At 51.6% G+C, this 23025-nt stretch overlaps 1 protein-coding gene across 1 annotated transcript in view; it reads right to left on the bottom strand.

Moving 5' to 3' along the window:
• Window positions 1-4993: 4993 nt before the first annotated feature.
• Window positions 4994-23025, bottom strand: part of MYRF (myelin regulatory factor) — a 106854-nt gene continuing 88822 nt past the window's right edge. The window contains exons 19-26 of the mRNA XM_084632218.1: window positions 17833-17918; window positions 17277-17438; window positions 15918-16211; window positions 13052-13139; window positions 12324-12398; window positions 10837-10939; window positions 9732-9806; window positions 4994-9242 (exon numbers count right to left, since the gene is read on the bottom strand). Coding sequence (XP_084488344.1) covers window positions 9156-9242; window positions 9732-9806; window positions 10837-10939; window positions 12324-12398; window positions 13052-13139; window positions 15918-16211; window positions 17277-17438; window positions 17833-17918 — 970 coding nt within the window. The 3' untranslated portion in view covers window positions 4994-9155. The remainder of the gene's footprint in view (window positions 9243-9731; window positions 9807-10836; window positions 10940-12323; window positions 12399-13051; window positions 13140-15917; window positions 16212-17276; window positions 17439-17832; window positions 17919-23025) is intronic.

Genomic DNA, 23025 nt, shown 5'->3' with positions numbered 1-23025 from the left:
GAGATGGGGTACAGGAGCGGGGGAATGGGATACCCTGACATCAGCATGCCTCTTCCCCCCCGCACAGCAAACGGGAGGCTCCCAGGAGCAGCTCCAAGGCAGAGGGCAAGAGCGGCAGAGGGCAGGAGCAGCACACGGCAGTGGGGGGAGGGACACCTGAACTGCTTGGCAATTGGTAGCCTGCTGGGCAGCTGCTGCACAGGGAACCTAGGGAAGTTGATAGAGGGGCTGCTGGCCCACCCTCGTTTCAAGCCCCCACCAGCTAGCGCCAACGGGCTGCTCTTCCTGCAAGCAGTGGACAAAGCAGGCAGCTGCCAAACTTTACAACAAAACAATGTTAATCGGGACGACGTTAAGTGAGGAGTTACTGTATCTGTGTATTTTAAACATAATGCCTAATAGTGGTACAGCTTTATCGAAGAGGATGTTCTCACAGTGCTCCCAAGATTGACTGTGAATTGATCGAATTTGCAATGGAAGCTCATTCCATAGTTCAGTTCTCTCAACCAAGAATGCTTTATCACTGCCTCTCACTTTGTATTTGGTTTTGTAAATTACAATCCCAGCTGTCTTGGTGTGGCATCATGTATAGAGATGAGGATACTGATGTAGTTTAGGTTGTGATCTGTTAAAAATGTTGATCATTTTAGACCATAGCCTGGAACTGGCAATAGAAGCAGGCTGGAAGCCACTGGAAGGAGTGGTGCACAGAGGTAATGTGCCTATGGAAGTCTGCCCTGGTGAAGTAGTTGGGGGTGGGCGGTGGGTATGTTCATTCCACACAGGTTAGAGTCTCTGCATTGTATTCAGTCTCAGAGGCAGTGAGTTTGATAATCCTGGCTGGAGGTGACAAATGGGTGGATCATTGACCAGTTTCTCATCTGGAAGGAAGGGGCCAAATTTCCTAGCAAGCTGGAGATGGTGGTGGATTTTTTGTTTTGTTTTTTGCCACCGACGTTATCCAATTATCCAAGTTTAATGATTTGTTCAGGACCACAAAGCTTTGCACCAACTGATAAATGGAGGACAGCGAACCCGGTAATTCTTTGGACAATTTTCCCTTTCTGGTCAGCATCATTTCAGTCTTGTGCATGTTTGAGCCAGCAGCTCTTCAACCAGGTATTGATCTCCTGTCAGCGTCCTTCCAATGTCCTTACAAGGGACCAAAAAATGTTATACAGGTGCGTGCTCTTAGCACGTTATCTATCATAGAATATTAGGGTTGGAAGAGACCTCAGGAGGTCATCTAGTCCAATCCTCTGTTCAAAGCAGGACCAACACCAACTAAATCATCCCAGCCAGGGCTTTGTCAAGCCTGACCTTAAAAACCTCTAAGGAAGGAGATTCCATCACCTCCCTAGGGAAACCATTCCAGTGCTTTACCACCCTCTTAGTGAAATGGTGTTTCCTAATATCCAACCTAGACCTCCCACACTGAAACTTGAGACCATTGCTTCTTGTTCTGTCATCTGCTACCACTGAGAACAGCCTAGCTCCATCCTATTTGGAACCCCCCTTCAGGTAATGAAGGCTGCTGTCAAATCCCCCCTCACTCGTCTCTTCTGCAGACTAAGTAAGCCCAGTTCCCTCAGCCTCTCGTCTTAAGTCATGTGCTCCAGCTCCCTACATTATTTTTGTTGCCCTCTGCTGAACTCTCTCCAATTTGTCCACATCCCTTCTGTAGTGGGGGGACCAAAACTGGACGCAATACTCCAGATGTGGCTTCACCAGTGCCAAATAGAGGGGAATAATCACTTCCCTCGATCTGCTGGCAATGCTTCTACTAATACAGCCCAATATGCCATTGGCTTTCTTGGCAACAAGGGCACACTGCTGACTTATATCCAGCTTCTCGCCCACTGTAATCGCCAGGTCCTTTTCTAATCATCAGAGCCTGTGGCCTCTTATACATGGTGAAGAGAAGGCCAGGCTTTATACAGCAAGTTTCCCTGAGGCGGGGGGACATCAGCTCCCTCCCCTTCCTCCCTGTTGCTCCTGCATGCGCCACATGTGTGTCCCACCTGCGTCTCCAGACAATGCTTAAGGAGCAAGGTGAGGAGGCGAGCGGGTGGGGGGCCTGGCGGGTGAGTGAGGAAGTCAGTGGTGAGGGGGGGGTGAGTGGCAGGGATGCACTGGAAGAGGAGTGGAGGTGAGCAGCGAGCCAGCAGCAGGGTGAGGGGGCAGGTGGGGGGCTGGGGTGAGTGGCAGGGATGGTCCTGGTGGAGGTGTAAGGAGGCGAGTGACGAGCCAGTAGCAGGGTGACGGTGCGGGCAGGGGGGTCTGGCTGCAAGCTGGGCAGTGAGGAGGTGAGCGGGAGGTCTTGTGTTGGGGGGGGTGGTCTGGCAGGGGAGTGAGGAGGGATACAGGAGGCAGGCACCTGGGCAGTGGGTGGAGCCCCCCTTTGGGGAGGCCCACCCCCTGGCAGCTGAAGCCCCAAGCGCCCCCCCTCCCGCACCTGCTCGAAGGAGCCCCAGGCTGGCGGAGCTCCTGTGTGTCAGTTGAAGCCCCGAGCCCCACCCACCTGCCTGGAGGAGCCCCGGGCTAGCTGCAGCCATGCCTTCCAGCCCCAAGCCACCCAGATATGTTTTTCATTATTATTTGGACTTCTATTATGTAAAAGCATTTTTAAATTTATTTCAGAATTGTTATACAAACACCTTTACCAAAAAAGCAAAAGAAACAATAAGAGATAACTGCATAATTTTTATTATCGAGTCTGCAAAAAAAAAAACCCCAACCCTTACATAAATTAATTACAATGATTTGGATGTATAAATGTGCATATTACTTTATTTACTTTAGCAAGAGTTGGTGGCTGCACTCTGAGGCCACCAAAAAATTTGTTGGGAGAATGAACCCCTGTGTGATGTGTCAGAGTGACTGAGCTGTTGGGCCACCTTGTGGCTCAATATGGCATATGGTTTTCCTCTGTAGTTCAACTGTCTGGTGGTCCCCTTTGCCTTTTGACTCTGCTCTCTGGCCAGGTCATGTTTGCTGCTACCCCTTTCAGGGTAAATCAGGGTTTTCACAGAAAAGTCCCAGGACATCTCACTAGATAGATGGCCCAGATCAAGGCCCAAAAGTTTTTCTGGACCCTTGTAGCTACGGTCTGTCTTCTCAGACCTCCTGCTTCTTCCTTGGGCTGCTACTTCCTATTCTGGCCCAGTTTCTCCTGAGGGGGCTTGTATTCTCAATGGGGGTCTGCCTTTGGGTCAACCCCCTAGTCCCAGTTCTCAAAATTTCAAACAACAGAAAACTAAATGATCAGAAAGAATGAGCAACACCACTTCCTCTCTCCTACCAGGATCTTTCAGCTACTGGCTTACCACTCTGTGTTCACAGAGAATCTAATGTAGCTTGACCCTCTACTGTGCTCTCTGGGAGCGGAGGATGAGATGTCTGTCCACCTTCCCAGGCTTGGCTCTTCTGTACTGGGCTTCTCCCTTTTTCAAGGCTCCTCTGAGATTGAACACCTCGCATGTGGGGCTGCCTGAGCCCAAAGCTGCTCTTTAATCCCTTCTTGCCTGGTGCAGGGTTTGTACACCCTCTCACAATGCCACTTTTTATATCAGTATCCGTGCCCTCAGCTGTGAAGTGGGGATACCTGCCTAGTGAGTGTTGTGCTAATCAATGCTTGTTCCGAGAAGAGAGATCCTCTGAAAGAATGTGTTGTTGGCTGGGTGAAGTGTCGTCTAAGACTTCATTTGATGGCATTTTTCTGCTGGCCAGCACTGAGGCTGTTTGGCAGAGTTGAAGGAATGCAGGGGCTGCCTCAGATCAGGAGCTGTACTGGCTGAGTAGGAGTGAGGCAGGAGATTTGTGCTGTGGCTCCCTCCACACTATGCCTGGCTCAGGCAGGATCATTTACCTTTGCCCAGTCAAAATTGGTTTTGTTCATAAGCAGTGCCCATGTGGTGCTGCAGGCAGAGGACTCACTGCTTGTAGCACCAAACAGGCACCGCCCAGGGGAGGTAACACCGAGGCAGGCAGCAGGGTTAGGGGCTAGAGTTGCTGGAGGGAGACTATGCCAGCAGCTGGAACTCAGTCACAATGCTACTGCTCAGGCTCCTCTGCCTGCAGCACAAGTGGGCACTATCGAGGGGAAGTCTTTGATATGAAACCAATACAACAACAAGTGGGAGGAGGAGCTTAGACAAACTAACACCACCATTCAGCTGTAGCAGCAGTATCCTGTAAAATTGATACAGATTCAGGGCTGGAGACCGCAGTTCCTGCCGGTTCGATGTGCGTCAGCCATGCGCTCTGACAAAAGAAAAGGAGGACTTGTGGCACCTTAGAGACTAACCAATTTATGCATCTGATGAAGTGAGCTGTAGCTCACAAAAGCTCATGCTCAAATAAATTGGTTGGTCTCTAAGGTGCCACAGGTACTCCTTTTTGCGGATACAGACTAACACGGCTGCTACTCTGAAACCAGACATTACTGAAAGTATGAAGTAATCTTGGCTTTGCCTCATTGTGTGGCCCTGGGAAAATCAATGATTTCTTTACCTATAAAAGGAGGAATAATACTTACCTACCTTATAGGCATGGTGTAACATTACTTGTACACTGCTTTGAAAATGGGGAGCATGATGTGACTTGGAGCCACTATGCCAACATTGGATCAGTTTACAATTTATAGATCTAAAGCAGTAGCTTCATCTATTTTTCAGATGGCGTCCTGCAAAAAGATCCTAAATTCCCTTGCTCCACATCCTAGTATCTGTCAGCGCTGGAGTATAAACGGAATGCTCCATTTTATACCTATCCTTAAGTACAGTTTAAAATGCAGTCCACAGCCATGAGCATGGACAGAGCTTGGAATTTGATTTGCCCACACCTGAGCATCTTAAGTAACTGATGCCATCTGGAAGAAACCCATGGTGTTTGTGGTATCAGGGCCCAGTTGTGTGAAAGGGACAATTTGTAAACAACTGCATTAAGAAACACAATTTTTCCACTGGTGGAGGAAAGCAGCCAGGAGCCATACTTGGATACAAAGCTGTATTTATATATTTATTTATATAGGTATATTTACCTCCAGCATAAAACAAAGTCTAGATAAGCCAAACAAAAAAGTGGGGGAGTCCTGAGAACCAGCACCCCTAAAACTCAGCAAAATATAAATACAAATCAGAAAGAAAGGAGGGAAGCAGTGCTTAGCCCCCCCAGAGCAAATAAAAACCAATAACCATTAATATCTGCTCAGAATGCAACTCTACAAACTTGCTGACAATATACAGTGATCAAAGCTGTGACAGCAACATTTAAACCAAACAAATTAGTGCTTTATTTTTCCTTAATCCTCGCAGTGGTGCCGCAGTCTTTATTTACAGGCTTTAAGCTTTAGAAGTAGAGCAAAAGAGATGTGAATTTGCTTTTGAAACAAACTCTCTCCCAAACAGGCAAACTTTAGAAAGTGGCCCCATGTTCACACTTGTCATCCTTCTTTCCAGCTAAGAGTGTCTAGAGAGATGAAGCTTCAGTTTCCAGATGCAGAGAGAAAGGGGAGCTCCCTGCCTTGATGAGGCTGGAAACACTGGCTCAGAGCTCTCTCCGTCTCACACAGGGAAAAGCCTAACTTAACTCTTCCTGCTACTATTTTGGGAAGGGGATGGGGAGAAAACCTCTTTAATTACAGGGGAGTAGAGTGGAGACCTCCTTAGGAGGCTGACTCTAAGCAACACAGTTGGCCACTGGCCAGTTGTTTCCATGAGCTCTGGTGCCATCATGTGGCCATTTCACTCCTTAACAATTACCACCCTACTGTGAAACTCTGGTTCCTGTCTTGGAGAGGTACCCTATGGTTTGGATGATCTCTCTGTGTGTAGTTTGTGGAGTACTTTGGGATGAAAAGCACTATAAAAAGTTTTTCTGAGAGTACAGGCTGAGTTTAATCCTCCTGTATCTTGTAAATATCTAAGGTATTAACTAATCACTGCCATCTTGCTTTAAAATAGTTGTACATGTAGGAAAGGCCTCGGGATTTGAATTATTCCCTTCCTTTTTGGAAAGGAGGTGAACTCACTACAGAGAAACTAACCAGCCATCATCTTCAAGGTCCACAGGAGGTGTTGTGCCTGTGTGTTGGCAGGAAAAGGAGATAGGCGTTACTGCAGACGTTAAGGACTGCGGCTGTGGGCAGAAGCAGTGACCCTGACCCTATGCTTAAGCATCATGGAGCTACCTGAAATGCTACAGACCTTACTTAGGGCTACAACCCGCCACCCACCATTATAAATCTCTGGTGACTGCACCCAGTGCGTTGCATCCCCTGGAGTGTTGTGAAAGGCATCTGGGAAGACCCACAGCTGCCACTTCTGAGAACACCAGTGGGTTGGGGGGAGGTGGGGGGCAGATTTATATGGTGGTGGTTGCGGGCAGACAGTGAGGAATTCAGCCTGGGGAAAGGCCAGCGCTCCTAAATTAAAGCACAGGCAGTAAGTTCAGCTCTATTAAAAACACAAGAGGAAAACTTTGAGTGGCCCTGATAAGCACTACCCCTCCTGTGAGTAGTCCCAGCAAAATCTGTGAGCGTGCTTACTGACTAGAGTTTGGAAGATTGGGGCCAGCGATTGCTATCTGGAGGACAACAGCTGCCACTAAAGGAATCTCCCAGCGTAAAGACCAAGCAAAGTTCAGGGCAAATGCGGGGCGGGGGAAGTAAGGTAAAAAGTGTACTTTGCAAAGAGCGGCCGTGGAGGATTTCGTGTCAATTGCTGGCAGGAATGCAGTCCTATGGAGACTGGAATTGTGGCTGCTTCACACTCAGGGACCACAGGGCCATCAGCCTTCTGTCCTTCCCTACTAGTTGCCTAGTGTAGCACAGAAAACGTGCCCCTCCCTACACTCTCACTCACCGGGCATTCAATACTCGTTCTCTGCAGCCAGTGTGCCATAGGAGCTAGATTGCTAACACAGCTAAGTGTGCTCCGCCAACAGGCACAGAATGGGAACTGAAGAGCTGGTCTGAAACCACACCTTCAAATAAAGGTCCCGATCCTTAGAGGAACCAAATCTCTAGCTCCCATAGAAGTCACCAAGAGTTGCAGGCATTTGGCCTGGTGTGGGGGGGCAGTCACAGAGACAATTGGGAGTTATGTTTGCTATGTATCACCCCCAAAATAAAACACAGATAAGCAAAAGCCCCCAAAGGCTGCATAGGAGCCATCTATATTTGACTAAAAAAGCATTCCTTACTGCTTTGCTGGGGGCAACGGTAATTACAGCTGGGACATGAATAGATCCTGCTCTGCTGTCTAAAGACAGCCACTGAAGTCTGGGATTCAGTGATTGTTGTATTTGTCTCCACTACCAGCAAGAAAAGAGAGTCGGCAGAGTCCCTGCCATACCATGGTCGGGCCCTGCCACAGCTACCCAGCCCCAGTTTGGTAAAGCTGCCTACACCAGGTGACGGCACTTTGCAAAGGGAAAAGCACGGACGCCTCTGGAGCCAGCTTTGTGCTTTGGTTCAGCATTGCAGTGGAGTTTCCTCCCCTGCCCCTCCCTTTCTCCAGAGGCTGCTGCCACTTTCTTACAGAACTGGGTCACAGGGTTATCCTGGCACAGGTTCAGACTGCAGGAATGCAGAAGTTTCCCTCCCCGGTCAGTGAAAAGTGCTGGGGTGGGAGAAAGACACACATACAAGAGCTGCCAAAGTCTGACAGGTCCTAGCTCCCCCGGCACCAGTATAGCTGCCAGGCTGGGCCTCTGCACTCGCCCCCTTTGGTTTCCTATGTAAGACACAAATAGATCAGTAAGGACAGAATTAAGAGGTCTGTTTTTACACTGCTTTAAAAAAATCAGTAGTTTAGCAAGTTAAAACCTTGTAACAGTAAAATACCCATAATACACTCACCAGCTTACCAGGGGGCAATGGGAGCCAGGCCTTGAGTCACCTGCCCCCTCCCCTCCTAGGGGAAATCGGTAGGGGGCCACCTTGCCTGGCAGAGACCTGTTGGGACCAGAGCTGCATTCACCAGTAGGTGCAGTGAAACCAGTTACCTGAGTCTCCACGTCCATTCTGCAGAGCAGTCCGTGCTGGTGGCCTCCCTTTGGCACCCCTGAGCAGAGGCAGGCAGGGTGAACCCGGGCTTCAGGGATGTTCTCTGGGGCTGGCCCTGGGACCAGCCAGCTCTAGCTACTCTAGAGTAACAGGGACAGTCCCCACCCCAACCACAGAAATATGGGGTACAGCAACAAACACCTGCAAACTGGGCCCTTAGATAGAGGTATTTGGGGGATGACTCTGCTCCCAAGGTGCCTCTTCTCCCCACTTCCTGGGGGGGGGGGGGAAGGAATCAAGGGCAAGCCCTTGCCAACAGGCTGGCATAGGCTGACTAGTGGTTTTGTGGGGTTCTTAAGTTCATCTGTTCAGGCCTGGTCTCCATGGAGTGTAGGAAACAGGGCAGGGAGGAAAGGGACCAAGGAGAACCCTGTTGCTTCTGCAGCCCCCTCTTGGCAGGGTTTCTCTCTGGCTGTCCGTGTGGAGCATCCCAATGTCACCAGGAATCCTATGGAGCAGGGATGCAGGAAAATAGCCAGTGGCTGACCAGAAGGAACAGCAACTCCAGTGTATGACTTCCAGTATGTCCAGGGGGAGCCCTCCTTTAGGATGGAATTCCAGTGTTTCAGCATTGACAAGAGCTCCAGTCTTGGAAGATAAATTCCAGTGTTGCAGAGAGCTGCTGCATTGCCATAGGAACCAATAGGCCTCTCAGGCTGTTGTTCCCAGCCAGACCATAGCCCCACCTCTAGAGGTTGGGACAAGCCTGTCCACACATGATCCAGTGTAACACTTTCAAATCCAGTGTAGCAGAGGGAGGGAGAAGGGTGCCAGTATCCCCAGAAGGGAAGGAGATGGACAGAGTTGCTCAGGGCATCCCAGGATTGTGAACTATGGTGTTTGGTTGGCATGTCCAGTAGATCCCTGGGGCTGGTTGTGTTGCTCCTGGCAGAGGTCCTATATTCCTTATGGAGCACTTCAGTGTCTATATTATCCCCAGGACAGAACCAAAGTAGCTCAAAGCCCCAAGGGGAAGGCGGGAGCAGAAGGGGGCTTGGAGGTTTTCAGAGGAAGGCATGTGACAGTCTGATATGTTTCACCAGTCCCCTTCCTCTCTCCCAGCAAAGGGCACTGGTGCTGCCGGGACTCACTCACAGAGCCAGTAAAACTGGAAATAATAGTCAGTGAAGAGGTGTCCCATGTGCTCCGGGGTGGTACTACAGTGGGCTTGGCCCTGCGGGAGGGAGAGAGGGCTGTCAAGAGAAACCTCCTCAGAAGGAGCAAGATTCAGTTGCTATCCCACTTATGCACTGGGGAAGTGGAGGATTCGCCAGCTAGATTTGCATATGGCCCCCATCACCTCCCAAGTGTTTAAAAACAACAACAATCTCAGCCTGTAGGAGTAAAGAGCTCCAGTTTTGCATTTCCCCTGCCCACACCCAGCCCTGCACTGCGTGACGTGGAAAGTCCTGGCCACTCACCCCAACTAACTTCCCTTCCCCCACAATCTGCTCCGCTGTGTACAAGGGGAACCCAGTCACAATTTACACATGCATCCCTGCCCTGAGGGGGGCACAAGGCTCTGGAATTCTCACACGCCCCCTCCCTCCTGGCAAGATCCAGAGCCCCATGCCTGTAGGGGGTTCAGTGCAGGGGCTGCCCCACTGATCTTGGTCCCCTCTGCCCTGGATGGTGCAGAGGGCATAGCCGGTTCCATACTCACAGGCTGGGCTACTCGGAAGTGGTAGGTGAACTCCCGGAAAGACAGCATCACCATGGGCCAACGCTGTGTCATTTCCTGGGGGAGAAGAAGATACAACCAGTGGGGTGAGACAGAGTGAACCCATTACTACACTACAAAGGTAATTTTCCCTCTGTTGATATTCACCCCTTCTTGTCAACTGTTAAGAATAGGCCACTTCCACCTTAACTGAATTGGCCTAATTAGCACTGACCCCCCCACTTGATAAGGCAATTTCCATCTTTTCATTATATATATATATATATATATATATATATATATATATATATATATATATAAAATGAAAAGATTATATATTATATATATAATGAAAAGATGGAAATATATATACTGCTTACTGTATTTTTCACTCCATGAATCTGATGATGTGGGTTTTAGCCCACAAAAGCTTATGCCCAAATAAATTTGTTAGTCTCGAAGGTGCCACAAGGACTTCTTGTTGTTTTAACTGGAGTCCAGTGAATGAAGGAGACTCAGGCTGCACGTCCTTTGAGAGATGGACCAATGGACCCCTCCACAGAGGCAGCCACCTCAATCCTGTCAGCGACCTCGTGGAGACCAGCACAGCTTTTTGGGGGAGAACCCTGAAGAAAAGCTCAGTGAGTCTAGAACTTCTAGATCCACAGGCAGAGAATCCACAGGAGCTAAGGGAGTCAGAGATTAGTTCCTCCTTCCCTCTGGGAGCAGCTCTGCACCGACACTGAGGCTCTCCGCCCTACCCGGGCTGTTTCCTAACACTCCCGGAGGTCACACAAGAGGGAGGCAGCCCCGAGGCCAGGGGTGGTGGATTCAGATTCACGAAGCAGTAGTTCTAGTAACCACAGTGTCAGTAACTCGTGTGTCAGCCAACTGGGTCTCTCCCTTTCTCAGACCCAGACTACACCACGCCCTGTTTGCTCAACATGAAGACAAAGGCTGCCAGGTTTGTCCCTAGCACCCCGTGTTGCTTCTCAGGAAGCCAGGCAGCTTGGGGTGCCAGGGACCTTTACGACAAACCGTGGGGGACCTCAAGGACGGTCTGGCTGCCCAAGCGGTGCCTGTCCTTTGCGGGATTCTGTGTCCCTACCTGGGTGTCTGTGGTATTGGTGGAGCTGTCCACGCTCACGGTGTTCTGACATGGGTCACTGGACTGGAGGCCACAAAGGTAGATGGACACAGCAGAGGAGGTGCTGGAGAGAGAGGTGAGAGTTCTGCCTGGCACCTGGAAAGCAGACTGGCCACTCCGACTGAACCCCAGCAGCTTCACACCTCAGCCAGTTACCCCGTCACCGCCTCCTGCCCCCTGCATCGCACCCACTACTCACAGTCACCCCCAGAGCCTGCTCCTCCCCCTCATGCCCCTGCCACCCCACTGTTCCCCCCCATGCCCCTCCCTCCCCCCCAGAGCCCACTCTTCCCACCCCACCGTTCCCCCTCGTCCCTCCCACTCCACCGTTCCCTCCAGAGCCTGCTCCTCCCCCTCACGCCCCTCCCATCCCACTGGTCCCCCCAGAGCCCGCTCCTCCCCCTCACGCCCCTCCCATCTCACCGGTCCCCCCAGAGCCCGCTCCTCCCCACCCCACCATTCCCTCACCAGAGCCCGCTCCTCCCCCACGCCCCTCTCACCCCACCGTTCTCCCAGAGCTCAATCCTCCCCCTCATGCTCCTGCCACCCCACCATTCCCCCAGAGCCCGCCCCCCCATCCCACTGGTCCCTCCAGAGCCCGCTCCTCCCCATCGCGCCTCTCCCTTCCCACCGATCACCCCAGAACCCACTCCTCCCCTTCGCACCCCTCCGGTCCTCCCAGAGCCCGTTCCTCCCCCTCACACTCCTCCCTGTCCAGCGGTCCCCCCAGAGCCCCCTCCTCCCCCTCATGCCCCTCCCTTCCCACCAGTCCCCCAGAGCCCACTGCTATCCTTTGCGCCCCAGAATTTTTTACACCCCTGAGTGATGTAGTTCAACCGAACTAGTTTCCTAGTATAGACCAGGCCTGAGAGAGACACGGAACTTGAATACTGGTGGTCACTACAAGTTGGCTGGGCGCTGGCCTACCCAGAATGGACGTTGCTTTAACCTTCATTCCTCTGTGCTAACCTAAGGCCTTCCTATGCCGCGTTCCCACTGACTAATAAACCCAGCTGTTCTGACAACACCGTTTGGTGTCACCGCTCATGCTGGGTGAGGTGCATTAATCCCTGAAGGGTGGACAGGTCTCTGCCAGGAGTCTGTCTGCATGGGACTCGCTGAACAGAGCTCACGGTGTGACGCAGGAGTGCGGAAAGCCCAGAGGTTCAGGCTGAGGACACGGTGACACCATGTGGCTTGCCCTGGAGGAAAAGCGAGACCCCTCGGGGGTCTGGCCCACTGAGAGGTTCCTCCTAGAGGCTGCTCCAAAGCTGGGGCACAGCACCAATCCTGTGGATCCGTGACACCTTCCCACTCTGTATTTATTGTTACCCTCGGAATCCCTTTGAGTCCCCTTCCACTCAGTGTCATCCTGATAAACCCCTCACACGCCTGCCACTGTAACCCTGGCTCTTGGATGCCAGCGGCAGACAAGTGTTTTCACTCACTTCATCTCCAAGGTCAGGTTGGTGTTCACTGCTGTGGATGGGCTGATGGGGATGCGGTAGGTGATGTTTCCTCTCCTGCAGACACAGACAGAGAATTCGATACCTTGAACAGAACCTTCTGTGGGACGGGCGCTGGGTTCCCTGCCCAAGCAGGCAGCACCCCAGCAAGGCTCTTTGGCTTTTCGGGGGGCAGCACAAGACGGAACTTGGGTAATTTGGCTCAAGGGATCGTTAACGTGAGACGCATCCATTCATCGCCAGCACACGGGTTCTAACCCAGCCCGTCAGGGCTGGCTGGGCAGAGGATCCAGGAGTGGAGATGGAATCTCTCACCTCTAGAGCATCAACTCCATACATGGCCCTATGTTGGCAGTGGCCCAGAGTCATTAGATGACTGGGAGCATGTGTGAAATGGGCTGGTGGTTGTCTCAGTCCAGTTCCTACTGAGTCAGGTGAACATATTACAAACATCCCTGCAGAGACAGTAACAGGCTTCCCTGCTGGCACTCCAGCAGAGAGGTCAAGGACTGACTGCAGGATGGAGACTGAGTGCCCCTCCCTGCCAGAGGCGGCCTATGCAGGCTGTGGCAGGCTAGCGGGACAGCATGGGGGAAGCCAGAATTGCTGTCCATGCCCTATGGGTAACCAGAGGGCTTCAGGCTCCAGGAGCTGTCAATCTGGCACTCACTCAGCATCCAGGGGGAGGCCGGGCCCTACCTCTCACTCACCTGCATGCGTCCCTGGCTGCACAGTAGTGGGGAGTGATGGCCATGTCATTCTCCACAATCCGGATGGAGCGGAGCGAAGTGTCCGGTCCTGCAGAGAGAAGAGAGGGTACTGAGAAGGGGAAAAGTGGCCAGAACTCCTGGGCGTGGAGAGTCAGAGTAGCTGGAACTGGCAGGGACTTCTGGGGTCCCTGAAGCTATCCCTTCCCCCAAAGCCCATCAGCAGAGGAGTCACAGTTTTCTGCAGGCTCCCCGCTAATCGCCGGGCTAGTTCTCCCCTGGGCAGGGTAAGTCCACTGCCCACTAGGTCTCCCTGGCAGACAGCACTTCCTGCTGCTCAGCCTTAGGGATTAGGCCAAGGCTTTCTAACAACGGCTTCCCTCCTCCAATAAGTGGCCTGGTTTTCAGAGGTGCTGCGTACTTGCAGACTCCAGGGACTGCAATGGCAGTTGGGGTGCTCGACCCCCCGGTAATAAGCTCACTCGCTTTGGGTGCCTAGATGTGTATTTCGGTGCTTAACTTCAGAGGTGGGGAAGGGAACTCTTGCTGACTCAGACTGGGGTTTCAGAGCAGTTTAAGGGACTTAGAGGTGCCCAACTCCCTTAGGTCCCTCTCTCCCCTTCCTTGGCCAGCTGGGACATGGAGGTGACTGTTAGCGCTAGACACATGCAGTTCTCCTAGCCTCACCATCACTGCACCCTTCAGCCAGGGAGTTCACTGCCCCCTTTCCGTGTGTTTGCGCTGGGTCACCTGGTTGGGTTTCTAACCCAGATAAGGCAGCGTTACAGCTGGGCCCAGGTAGCACCAATCCCCACTTTATACAGCTTCACCACCGCCACTGCTTGGGGGAGGGCCACACCCAGCACGGGACACTACTGCAGAGATAAGAGGGTCTCTCTGTCTCCGCAGACAGCTCTGGGAGTGGCCATTCCTTGGGCTCTGGCACCATCATGTGGCTAAATCCACGTCTTCTCTCTGCAGCATTTCTCTCTCTCGCCCATTTATTTCCTTTAGTTTGGTTTGGCAGAGAGCAAGCTGGGGGCAAAGAGTTTGTGTGGGAGCCACACAGCCATGGGCAACTGGGAGCATGGGGCTAGGGTCTGGGCGACATCCCTCTGTGACCCAGGGAGCTGGCAGAGGGCACAAGGGGAGCATAGGGTTTTAGAGGGATCCTCTGGGTTGACTATTTGCATTATATCTCACCGAAGGGTGGCATGTGAGGTCTCTATCGAGATCCAGTAGCCTACTGGTCGTCAATCAGTGTGAAATGTATGTGTGGGTAATAATTAAAGAGTCACGTATTTATAGTAAAAACTATGTTCTTAAGGTCTTGGAGTTAAGGTCAGTCACCAGGTGGCGACATACCTCAAAGATGTTCCTTTCAGGCTGGAGGTAACAGAAGCCTAGGCTCTCTCCCTGTCTGGCCATTTGTGTGTTGTGGGCTCACACTGTGTGCCTGGTTGCACACTGAGCCAGGTGCTAATAAAGAGATGTAAAGTCTACAAGAAAGGAAATCTACCAGATGAAATGGCTTTCAGTGGGGGTGTCTGCTGATGAACAAAGACAAAGGATGGGACTGGTATATCTTGGGGGGCAAAGAAACATACAGGATCTCTCACCTAGGAGGCCAGCTGACAGTGTATTTGTCTCATGAAAGGAGGATACACAACCAGCCTGGCTTTAAAATTCAGCAAGGATTTTGGGTGAGCAATATTCTACAAGACATGAGAGTACCTTGTGAATTATTCTAGGCTCTTGAATGCATGTTATGATTTTGTTTTATATGTAGCCATTTGTTTCCAATGCTTCCACTTGCTACTACTTGAATCTTTCTGCTTTGGTAAATAAACTTATACTTGACTTCACTTCAAACATATCCAAGTGCTGTGAATTGAGCAGAGTGGTGATCTGAGCTGGAACTGGTAAGCTGGGCCATACGGCTTCTTTGGAAGCAGCAAATCTGTGAACACTGCCAGTGGGCCAAGGGCTGGACACTCCAGGGAGACGCTCAGAGGGCTCAGGGGTTGGAGCATTCCTATCGCTAATCTGTGGAGGGACAGCAGGGCCTAGAAGGCTGATAGGGCAGTGCTTGTGTTGCCCATGGGATTGGGGAGCTGACCCTCGGCAGGCACAGATGAGGCTCCCTCACACTAAGGGCAGGTGATGGCAAGGTGCCTCACAACTCTTGGCACCTCTGGGAAGCGTCACACCCCAAAGCGCGAAGAGGCTGTGAGTGCTCAAGCCAAGAAGATGGAGAACTCCACACTCAACGGCCCTGCTGGCTAGGCTGCTAGCCCCGGCCTTTCCAGAAAGCCTCACCCCCAGGGCTGCAAAGACCCCTCATTCCCAAAGCGCTTTACAAGCATCGGGCAAAACTCAGCTCCGCTGACGTAAGTAGCGCCTCAGCTCTGGTGGTGCCCTGGTGAGGCGGACAACGCAGCAGGGAAGAACAGATCGGTCGCAAATTGCCGGGGGGGATATCAACTAGACTGCACACAGGGCCACCCCGACAGATGCACCACAGCGACGCTGCAGGGATGTAATGGGGCATTATGTCACAGTCTGGGTGCTAAGGGGATAGATTTCTCTTGTCTATGAGATCCCCGGGGCAGTGTGCCGGCACGGCCACTGTGTGTGGTGGGGGGAATGAGAGGGTTATGGGACTGGCCGCATATGGGGGAAGATGGGAGTCCGTGTTTGGCTGCAGTGTGAGGGAGGGGGGCACAGGCTGGGGTCCAGGTATGGCCGCAGTGTGTGCGTGGGGCGGGGGTCAGGTTACAGAGGGGCTGAAGGACATTTCAGGTGTGTAATGCTGCTGTTTGGATCTAGCCGACCAGACTGCTGGGAGAGGGGGAGGGGGCCCACTTACCGTCCTGGCTGGTGCCCACCGTGTCGGGCTGCTGGCTGGCAGGCTGGGTGATGCTGCGCCGCTGCCGGGTCTGCCCCAGCGGGAAGCTGTTTCGTGACAGTGAGAGGTTGGAGATGTATTTGGATTTGCTCTGAATGTGGGTGAAGGGGGAGGAGGGGCTGGCGTTGGGGCTGCCAAAGCCCTGCGACCGCTCTGGGGTCTTTGGCCACTTGGCATGAGAGGTCACCTTCCCCGTCACGCCCCTTGATTTAGCTTTGCTACTCATCCCCAGCAGGAGGGAGGTGTGGATCTGGTCTGGGGAGGAAGGGAAAAGAGGGATCAGAGTCAGAGAGGGAAGAGACAGAGACCAAGCAGAAGCACCATCAGGTCATCTCTGAGGAAGGCAGCAGCTTGTTACAGGAGGCAGACGGAGAGCACCCGTCTTCTGTTCATCTGTACCACCGCTCCTCTCGCCACCCCATTTATACCCCTTTCTCCAGATAACCCGACCCCATCCCATCTGTGCCCGGAGTGAAACTCCAGAGCCACTGACGGAAAGGAGAGCCGATGAGAGTTTGGGATCTGCTGAGGGAAGGGAGGGCAGGGGAAGCCTCTGGCAAGCAGAGGCCAGATTCCCCAGGCGGGAGCTAAGCTCTGCCATCGGGGCGGGTGCAGCATGGGTTAATGAACAACACTATTGCCCAGAGATCTCTGCTGCTGGGGCTGCTGTGGGATCTGTAGTGGCCATCTCAGGTGCCATTCGTGCTGTGATACAAGGCAGAAGGGAGCAAGCCAGCTTCTAGAACCATTGCCCATATAGCTACCGTATGGGCCGATCATAGCTGGATGACGGCCTAGCAAGTCTGAACTTATAACGGCACAGACCCAGGAGCTGTAACAGACGGGGCGAGCGCTCAGTCTCTGTGACAGCTGCGGCTAGCACGGCTGGTGGGGAAACACACACACTGCTCCATTTTGGGGGGACCTGGCCAGAAGGAATGAGGCTGGAGCTCAGGGCACAGACTCTCTCTAAATCCTCCCACAACACCATGGAGAGACTTCAGGTAGCATCTGGGCTATACGTCCCAGGCAGAGCGTGTGTTGCCCCGGAGAGGTTTCAACCACAGAGGGTGATTTACAGCGTGTGCATGAACATTAGTGTGTGAGACCCATCACCTCCAGGCGTCACAGGCTGCTGGGGGCCAGGCATGGGGGTATGAGCTCCTCAAAGCACCCAGCACCGAGGGGAGACAAAGCTCACAGACAGGGGGCACACGTCCCTTCAGAAGGTGCAGAGGCAGGAAGCAGCACTGGGCCTGGGCAGAAGCACCCTCCAGAGCAGATGCTCGCTCCAAGTTTTGGCATGTCCCAGGTACTTACCTGTCCGGTTGAGGGCATGTGTGGGGCTGCTCCCAGAGACAGCAACAGGGGAGGCACTGGTGGGAGCGGCAGAACAGCACACGGAGAAACATGGAGGGCTGAAACACACAGCTATGCTATGGCCGGGCAAGAGATAGGCAGAGTCAGGCCCATTCACTGTCACTGCAAGACAAACACCAAGGAGACTTCCTATGAGCCAACACCAGAGGGATGGAACAGCATGAGCAGCACTGAGACAGCCCCCAGGAACCCCCAGCACCAAGACCCGGCCCCATCCCCTCTGCTGTTTCCCAGCCCCCGGGAACCCCCAGCACTGAGACCCGGCCCCATCCCCTCTGCTATATTACAGTCCCTGGGAACACGCCCGCCCGTGCCCCCTCCCCGAGACACGGCTGCATCCCCTATTGTATCACAGCTTCTGGGAAACCACATGAGCTCTACTATTGTACATGGAACTGCCAGGAAACTGCCAGCATTGTTTGCAGTGGCTTGGCTGGAGCAGAAGCATGCCCCCTGCCACTCGCTCCCCGCTCCAGCCTGCAGAGCTGGTACCTACCAGGGTGTGGGGAAGTGCCATCACTAGGTCTGTCTGACGAAGCCGTGGAAGAAACAAGCTGAGTCTTATCAAAGTTCTGATTTAATCTAAAATGCAGGAAATGTGTGTAAGAGCCTTTCAGATAAGAAACACAAGCACTGTCTAGATCTGTATAGAGGGGGAATGAGAAGGGGTGGTATGAGGGGCAGTGAGCAGAGCAGACATGGAGAAAGAGGAAGAATGGGCGATTAGTGAGCAGGACAGGGAAGGGGGAGAGTGCCAGGCTGGGGAAGGAAATGGTTGGCAGAGACAGAGCAGAGCTTGGAATACAGGGATTGTCAGCCCAGATCTAGCCTAGGATCCTGGATCTGGCACTGACCAGCTCTAGCTGCTGCAGAAGAAGTTCTAAGAAGCCCCTTAATGGGTAATTATGAATTAACCTGCCCCCCCGGGGAAGTTTCTTTCTGTTCCAGTCAGCTAGGGGTTAGCTTATTGCCTGAAGCATGGAGCTTTACATACTTTCTAAAAGATCTCTTGGTGCTCCCCCACATAAGCGGAGGGTATCCTTGCCCAGATACATTTCAGAGTAGCAGCTGTGTTAGTCTGTATTCACAAAAAGAAAAGGAGTACTTGTGGCACCTTAGAGACTAACCAATTTATTTGAGCATAATGCATCCGATGAAGTGAGCTGTAGCTCACGAAAGCTTATGCTCAAATAAATTGGTTAGTCTCTAAGGTGCCACAAGTCCTCCTTTTCTTCTTACCCAGATACATGTCTAATCCTTTTGTGAACCCAGTAGGCCTGGGTCTCAATCATCTCTTGTGCCTGTGGATTTCACATGCTAATTATGCTGTGTGTAAAGGGTTTCCTTTTATCAGATTCAAATGTATTGCCTTACTATGTTCTTGAATGTCCCCTTATTCTAGAATTACAAGAAAGGGTGAAGAGAAGTCCCTAGTCTACCTTCTCCCTCCCAGTCATTATTGTGTTCTCCTTTCTCAAACTCACCTCCTTTCTAAACAAAACAGCTCCCCCCGCTCCCCCCCCCAATCTCTTCTCTCTCATCTTATATGGAAATCTCTCCACGCCCTCAATAATCTCCACTACTCAGCTCCAGAGCTCTGCTCTTTTCAGCTGTCCCCTCGTTGAGACACAGTGACCAGAACTGATCACAGGATGCCAAGTGAACGTGGCTCATTCACGATCTATAACAGCAGGAGATAATACTGTCAAGGTTATTCTCCACTCCATTCCTCTTACACCCTCACACTTGATTTGGTTTCCTGACCATGGCTACAGCGTGAGCAGGGGTCTTCACTGAGCTGACTTCAAAGATGCCCAGGTATCTTTCCTAAATGGTCACATTTAGAGCCGGGTAAGGCACTGGAATAGTTCATATTATTCCCGTCTGCGTGCGTTACTTTACCTATTTCAACACCGAGGCCTTGTCTCACTACCATTTAAGTCAACGTTAGTTCCTTACTTGCTATAATACCCTCCAGTGAAGGACTATGTCAAGGGTTTTTTGAAAGTTCAAATAAATTATGCCACCCAGTTCTCCTTTATCCACTATTTTGTTGACATGATCGAAGAGTTCTAAGAGACTGATGAGGCATGATTTTTCACTTTGCAAGCTGTGCTGGTTTGATCACACAGGTGGTTTACAGTTCTCTTTTCAATCAGTATTTCAGCCTGTTTCCTCAGCTGAAGTGAGGCTTTCTGGGCTGCAGTTCCCGGTGTCTTTTTTAAAGCTAAGTACAACAGTTGGTGCCCTCTGTTCTTCCAGGGCAGGAGCTCATTTTAATGCGAGATCACAGATTAGAGTTGGCAGCTCAGCCCCTTCATAACTCTTGGCTGTACGTCTGCTCTGGATGGCTTGTTGCTCTTTAATTTATTCATGTGTTTCAGCACTTCCTCTTTTGCCACCTCATTCTTATATTACCGGAGAGTCAGAGGGCTGGGTGGGCGTCTCTCCAACACCCACTGTAGCGGACACTCAGATAACGGAAGTGTTTGGGGACCGATTCAGCCACCCTTGCTCACCGTGAGTAGCACCATACACCAGGGCTGGTCCCACAGCTGGCAGTAAGGCTACTTGTGTATGGTGGCTCTACGGAGCATGAGAACAGGTGGCAGAACCCTACCTGTACCCTCCACACGTGCTCCCTCTGCTCCCTGATGATCCTGCCAACCTAATGAGTCTCTTGCTGCTTTTCAGCTTCTATCTACTTTAAAAATGTCTTTTTCTTTGTTTTTAATCCCCCTTTTGCTATTTGCTCTTCAAATTCCATCTTAGCCTCCCAATTCCCATCTTAAACACTGCCTGCTTGCATCTAGGCTCCTTCCTGCTGGCTTCACTAGGGTTGGATCTTCATAGTCAGAAGGATACCCGTTTGACTCAAACAGCCTGGCCATTCAGCCATGCTGGTTTTCCCCCGGCCTTCCTGTTTTGTTTAGGAGCGTCTGTGCCTTCCGTAACGCAGACAGAGGAGGAAGAAAAAGAGGTGGCAGAGAAGGGAGGCAGCACTCAAACCAACAGTATAATGAAAGAAGAGTAACGTACCGTGGGCACAGAGCAACCGGGACCGCAGGACCCCTGTGCCGAAAAAGGGCCAGGAGACAGGCAGTGGGCACAGCAAAAGAGCTGCAGGGCACCAAGAAAAGAGAGGAGGAAAGACAAGGAGAGAGGGAAAGACAAAGAAAGAGAGGGAGGAGAAATGAAAAGATAGAGGAAAGGAGGGAAGGGGACACGAAAATACAGGAATGAAAATGGGTTGGGATGGAGAGGTAAATGGGACAGAAGGGAGATGGCCAGAAATGAGAGGAAGAGAGAAGGAAAGAGAGAGATCAGTTATTCAGTAATGCCAGTGCCAACAATGACTTGAGGCGAGTCTGCAAAAACCCTGTCTGCCGCTGTCTGTGCAGAAGCAAAGTGGGCAGGGAATCCGGGCAGCGCCTTGTGCTCACGTTCTCTCCTCAGGCCTTAGGAGGCTCTACTCAGAGGGCCTGAGCCTCCGCTGGTGCAAACTGGCCTAGCTCCATTGATGTCAGCAGAGTGATGCTGATTCTTAGCTACGCAGCCAATTGCTCCAGACACCCGGGAGCAGCTCTTTAAACAGGTGCCGCAAAGGCACATTTCTAGCCAAACGTCAGTACACTGTTTTTATTTCCTCTGCTTCTCCCAGTTTGCTTGAGGCAACTAAACAGAGGAGGCCTCACTCTGACCTCTTCCCACTGATCTTGGCATGAATTCGGGACGTACTTTGGCTGGACTCTGCAGCATCTGCTCATTAGTCTCTACAGTCAAGGAGCTCCTAATAACATTTCTGTTATGGGCTTCCCCCAGTGGCCAAATTCAACCTGTCATTCCTCAGGCAGCTACCCAAAGGTTGTTCGGGTAAAGCTGCATGTCTAATATCACAGACCAGTCAGGCATCGGAGATGGAAAGGACCTGCTGCGTCTCATCAAATCTGTCCCCCTGAGGCTCTACAGTCCATTCGCCAGGGGATTGTCCAATCCATTTTAGGCGCCTCGAGTGACAGGACTTTCACCACTACCCTGGGGGACTGTTCCCCAGCCCAGCACAACTCACTGTCAGGAAAGATTTGCTGTCATAGATGTATCTTGTATGCAGTGTAGTTGTTGCCATGTCAGTCCCAGGGGATTAGAGAGATAAGGTGGGGAAGGGAATATCTTTTATTGGACCAACTTCTGTTGGGGAGAAAGACAAGCTTTGGAGCCACACAGAGCTCTTCTTCAGGGCTGGGAAAGGTACTCCCAGCATCACAGCTAAATGCGGGGTGGAACAGATTGTTTGTGGAACATACTGTAAGGGACCATTCAAGGTAGAAAGAAAAGGAGGACTTGTGGCACCTTAGAGACTAACAAATTTATTTGAGCATAAGCTTTCGTGAGCTACAGCTCACTTCACTGGATGAGTGGCCCATTAAGACATAGTCATAAGACAAAAAGAGGGAGTTAGTGGGTTACATATTATTGTAATAAGTAGGGGCCCTACCAAATTGACGGATCCTGAAATCTGTTCTCCCCCCGTGAAATCTGTTCTTTTGTGTACTTTTACTCGAGACTACACAGATTTCACAGGGGAGACCAGCGTTTCTCAAACTGGGGGTCCCAACCCAAAAGGTGGTTGCAGGGGGTTCACAAGGTTATTGTACTGAGGTGCTGCTGTTGCCTTCAGAGCTGGTTGGCTGGAGAGTGGCGGCTGCTGGCCAACGGCCCAGCTCTGCAGGCAACAGCGCAGAAGTAAGGGTGGCAACACCATACCAGGCCATCCTTCCTTCTGCGCTGCTGCTGGCAGTGTCTCTGCCTTCAGAGCTGGGCTCCTGGCCAGCAGCAGCCGCTCTCCAGCTGCTCAGCCCTGAAGGCATCGTCGCCACCAGCAGTAAGGGCGGCAATTCCGCAACCCCACAACAACAACCTTGCGAACCCCCGCACAAGACCTTTTCGGGTCAGGACCCTACAGTTACCACACCGTGAAATTTCAGATTTAAATATCTGAAATCATGAAATTTACGATTTCTAAAATTCTAGGACTGTGAAATTGACCAAAATAGACCACGAATTTGGTAGGGCCCTAGTAATAAGCCATAAATCCAGTGCCTGATTTTTAGTGTTTAGCAGAGCAATGAATTTAAGCTTTCACACACGGAAGGAAAAAACACAGGAAAGTTACCTGGAAATAATGCAAGAAATCACAGAATCATAGGCCTGGAAGGGACCTCGAGAGGTCATCTAGTCCAGTCCCCTGCACTCAGGGCAGGACTAAGCATTATCTAGACCATCCTTGACAGGTGTTTGTCTAACTTGCTCTTAAACATTTCCAATGATGGAGATTCCACAACTTTCCTAGGCAATTTATTCCAGTGCCTAACTACCCTGACAGTTAGTAAGTTTTTCCTCATGTCCGACGTAAACCTCCCTTGCTGCAATTTAAGACCATTGCTTCTTGTCCTAGCCTCAGGAGATTAATTAGAACAAATTTTCTCCCTCCTCCTGTAACAACCTTTTATGTACTTGAAAACTATCATCATGTCCCCTCTCAGTCTGGAGAAGAGAAGACTGAACTACCCAATTTTTTCCATCTTCCTTCACAGGTCATGTGTTCTAGACCTTTAACCATTCCTGTTGCTGTTCTCTGGCCTTTCTCCAATTTGTCCACATCTTTCCTGAAATGTGGTGCCCAGAACTG

This window comes from Lepidochelys olivacea (assembly GCF_965140295.1).
Source record: "Lepidochelys olivacea isolate rLepOli2 genome assembly, chromosome: 6".
Taxonomy (NCBI): Eukaryota; Metazoa; Chordata; order Testudines; family Cheloniidae; genus Lepidochelys; species Lepidochelys olivacea.
Note: the sequence above shows the minus strand (reverse complement) of the source record. Positions and strands in the feature narration are given on the sequence as shown.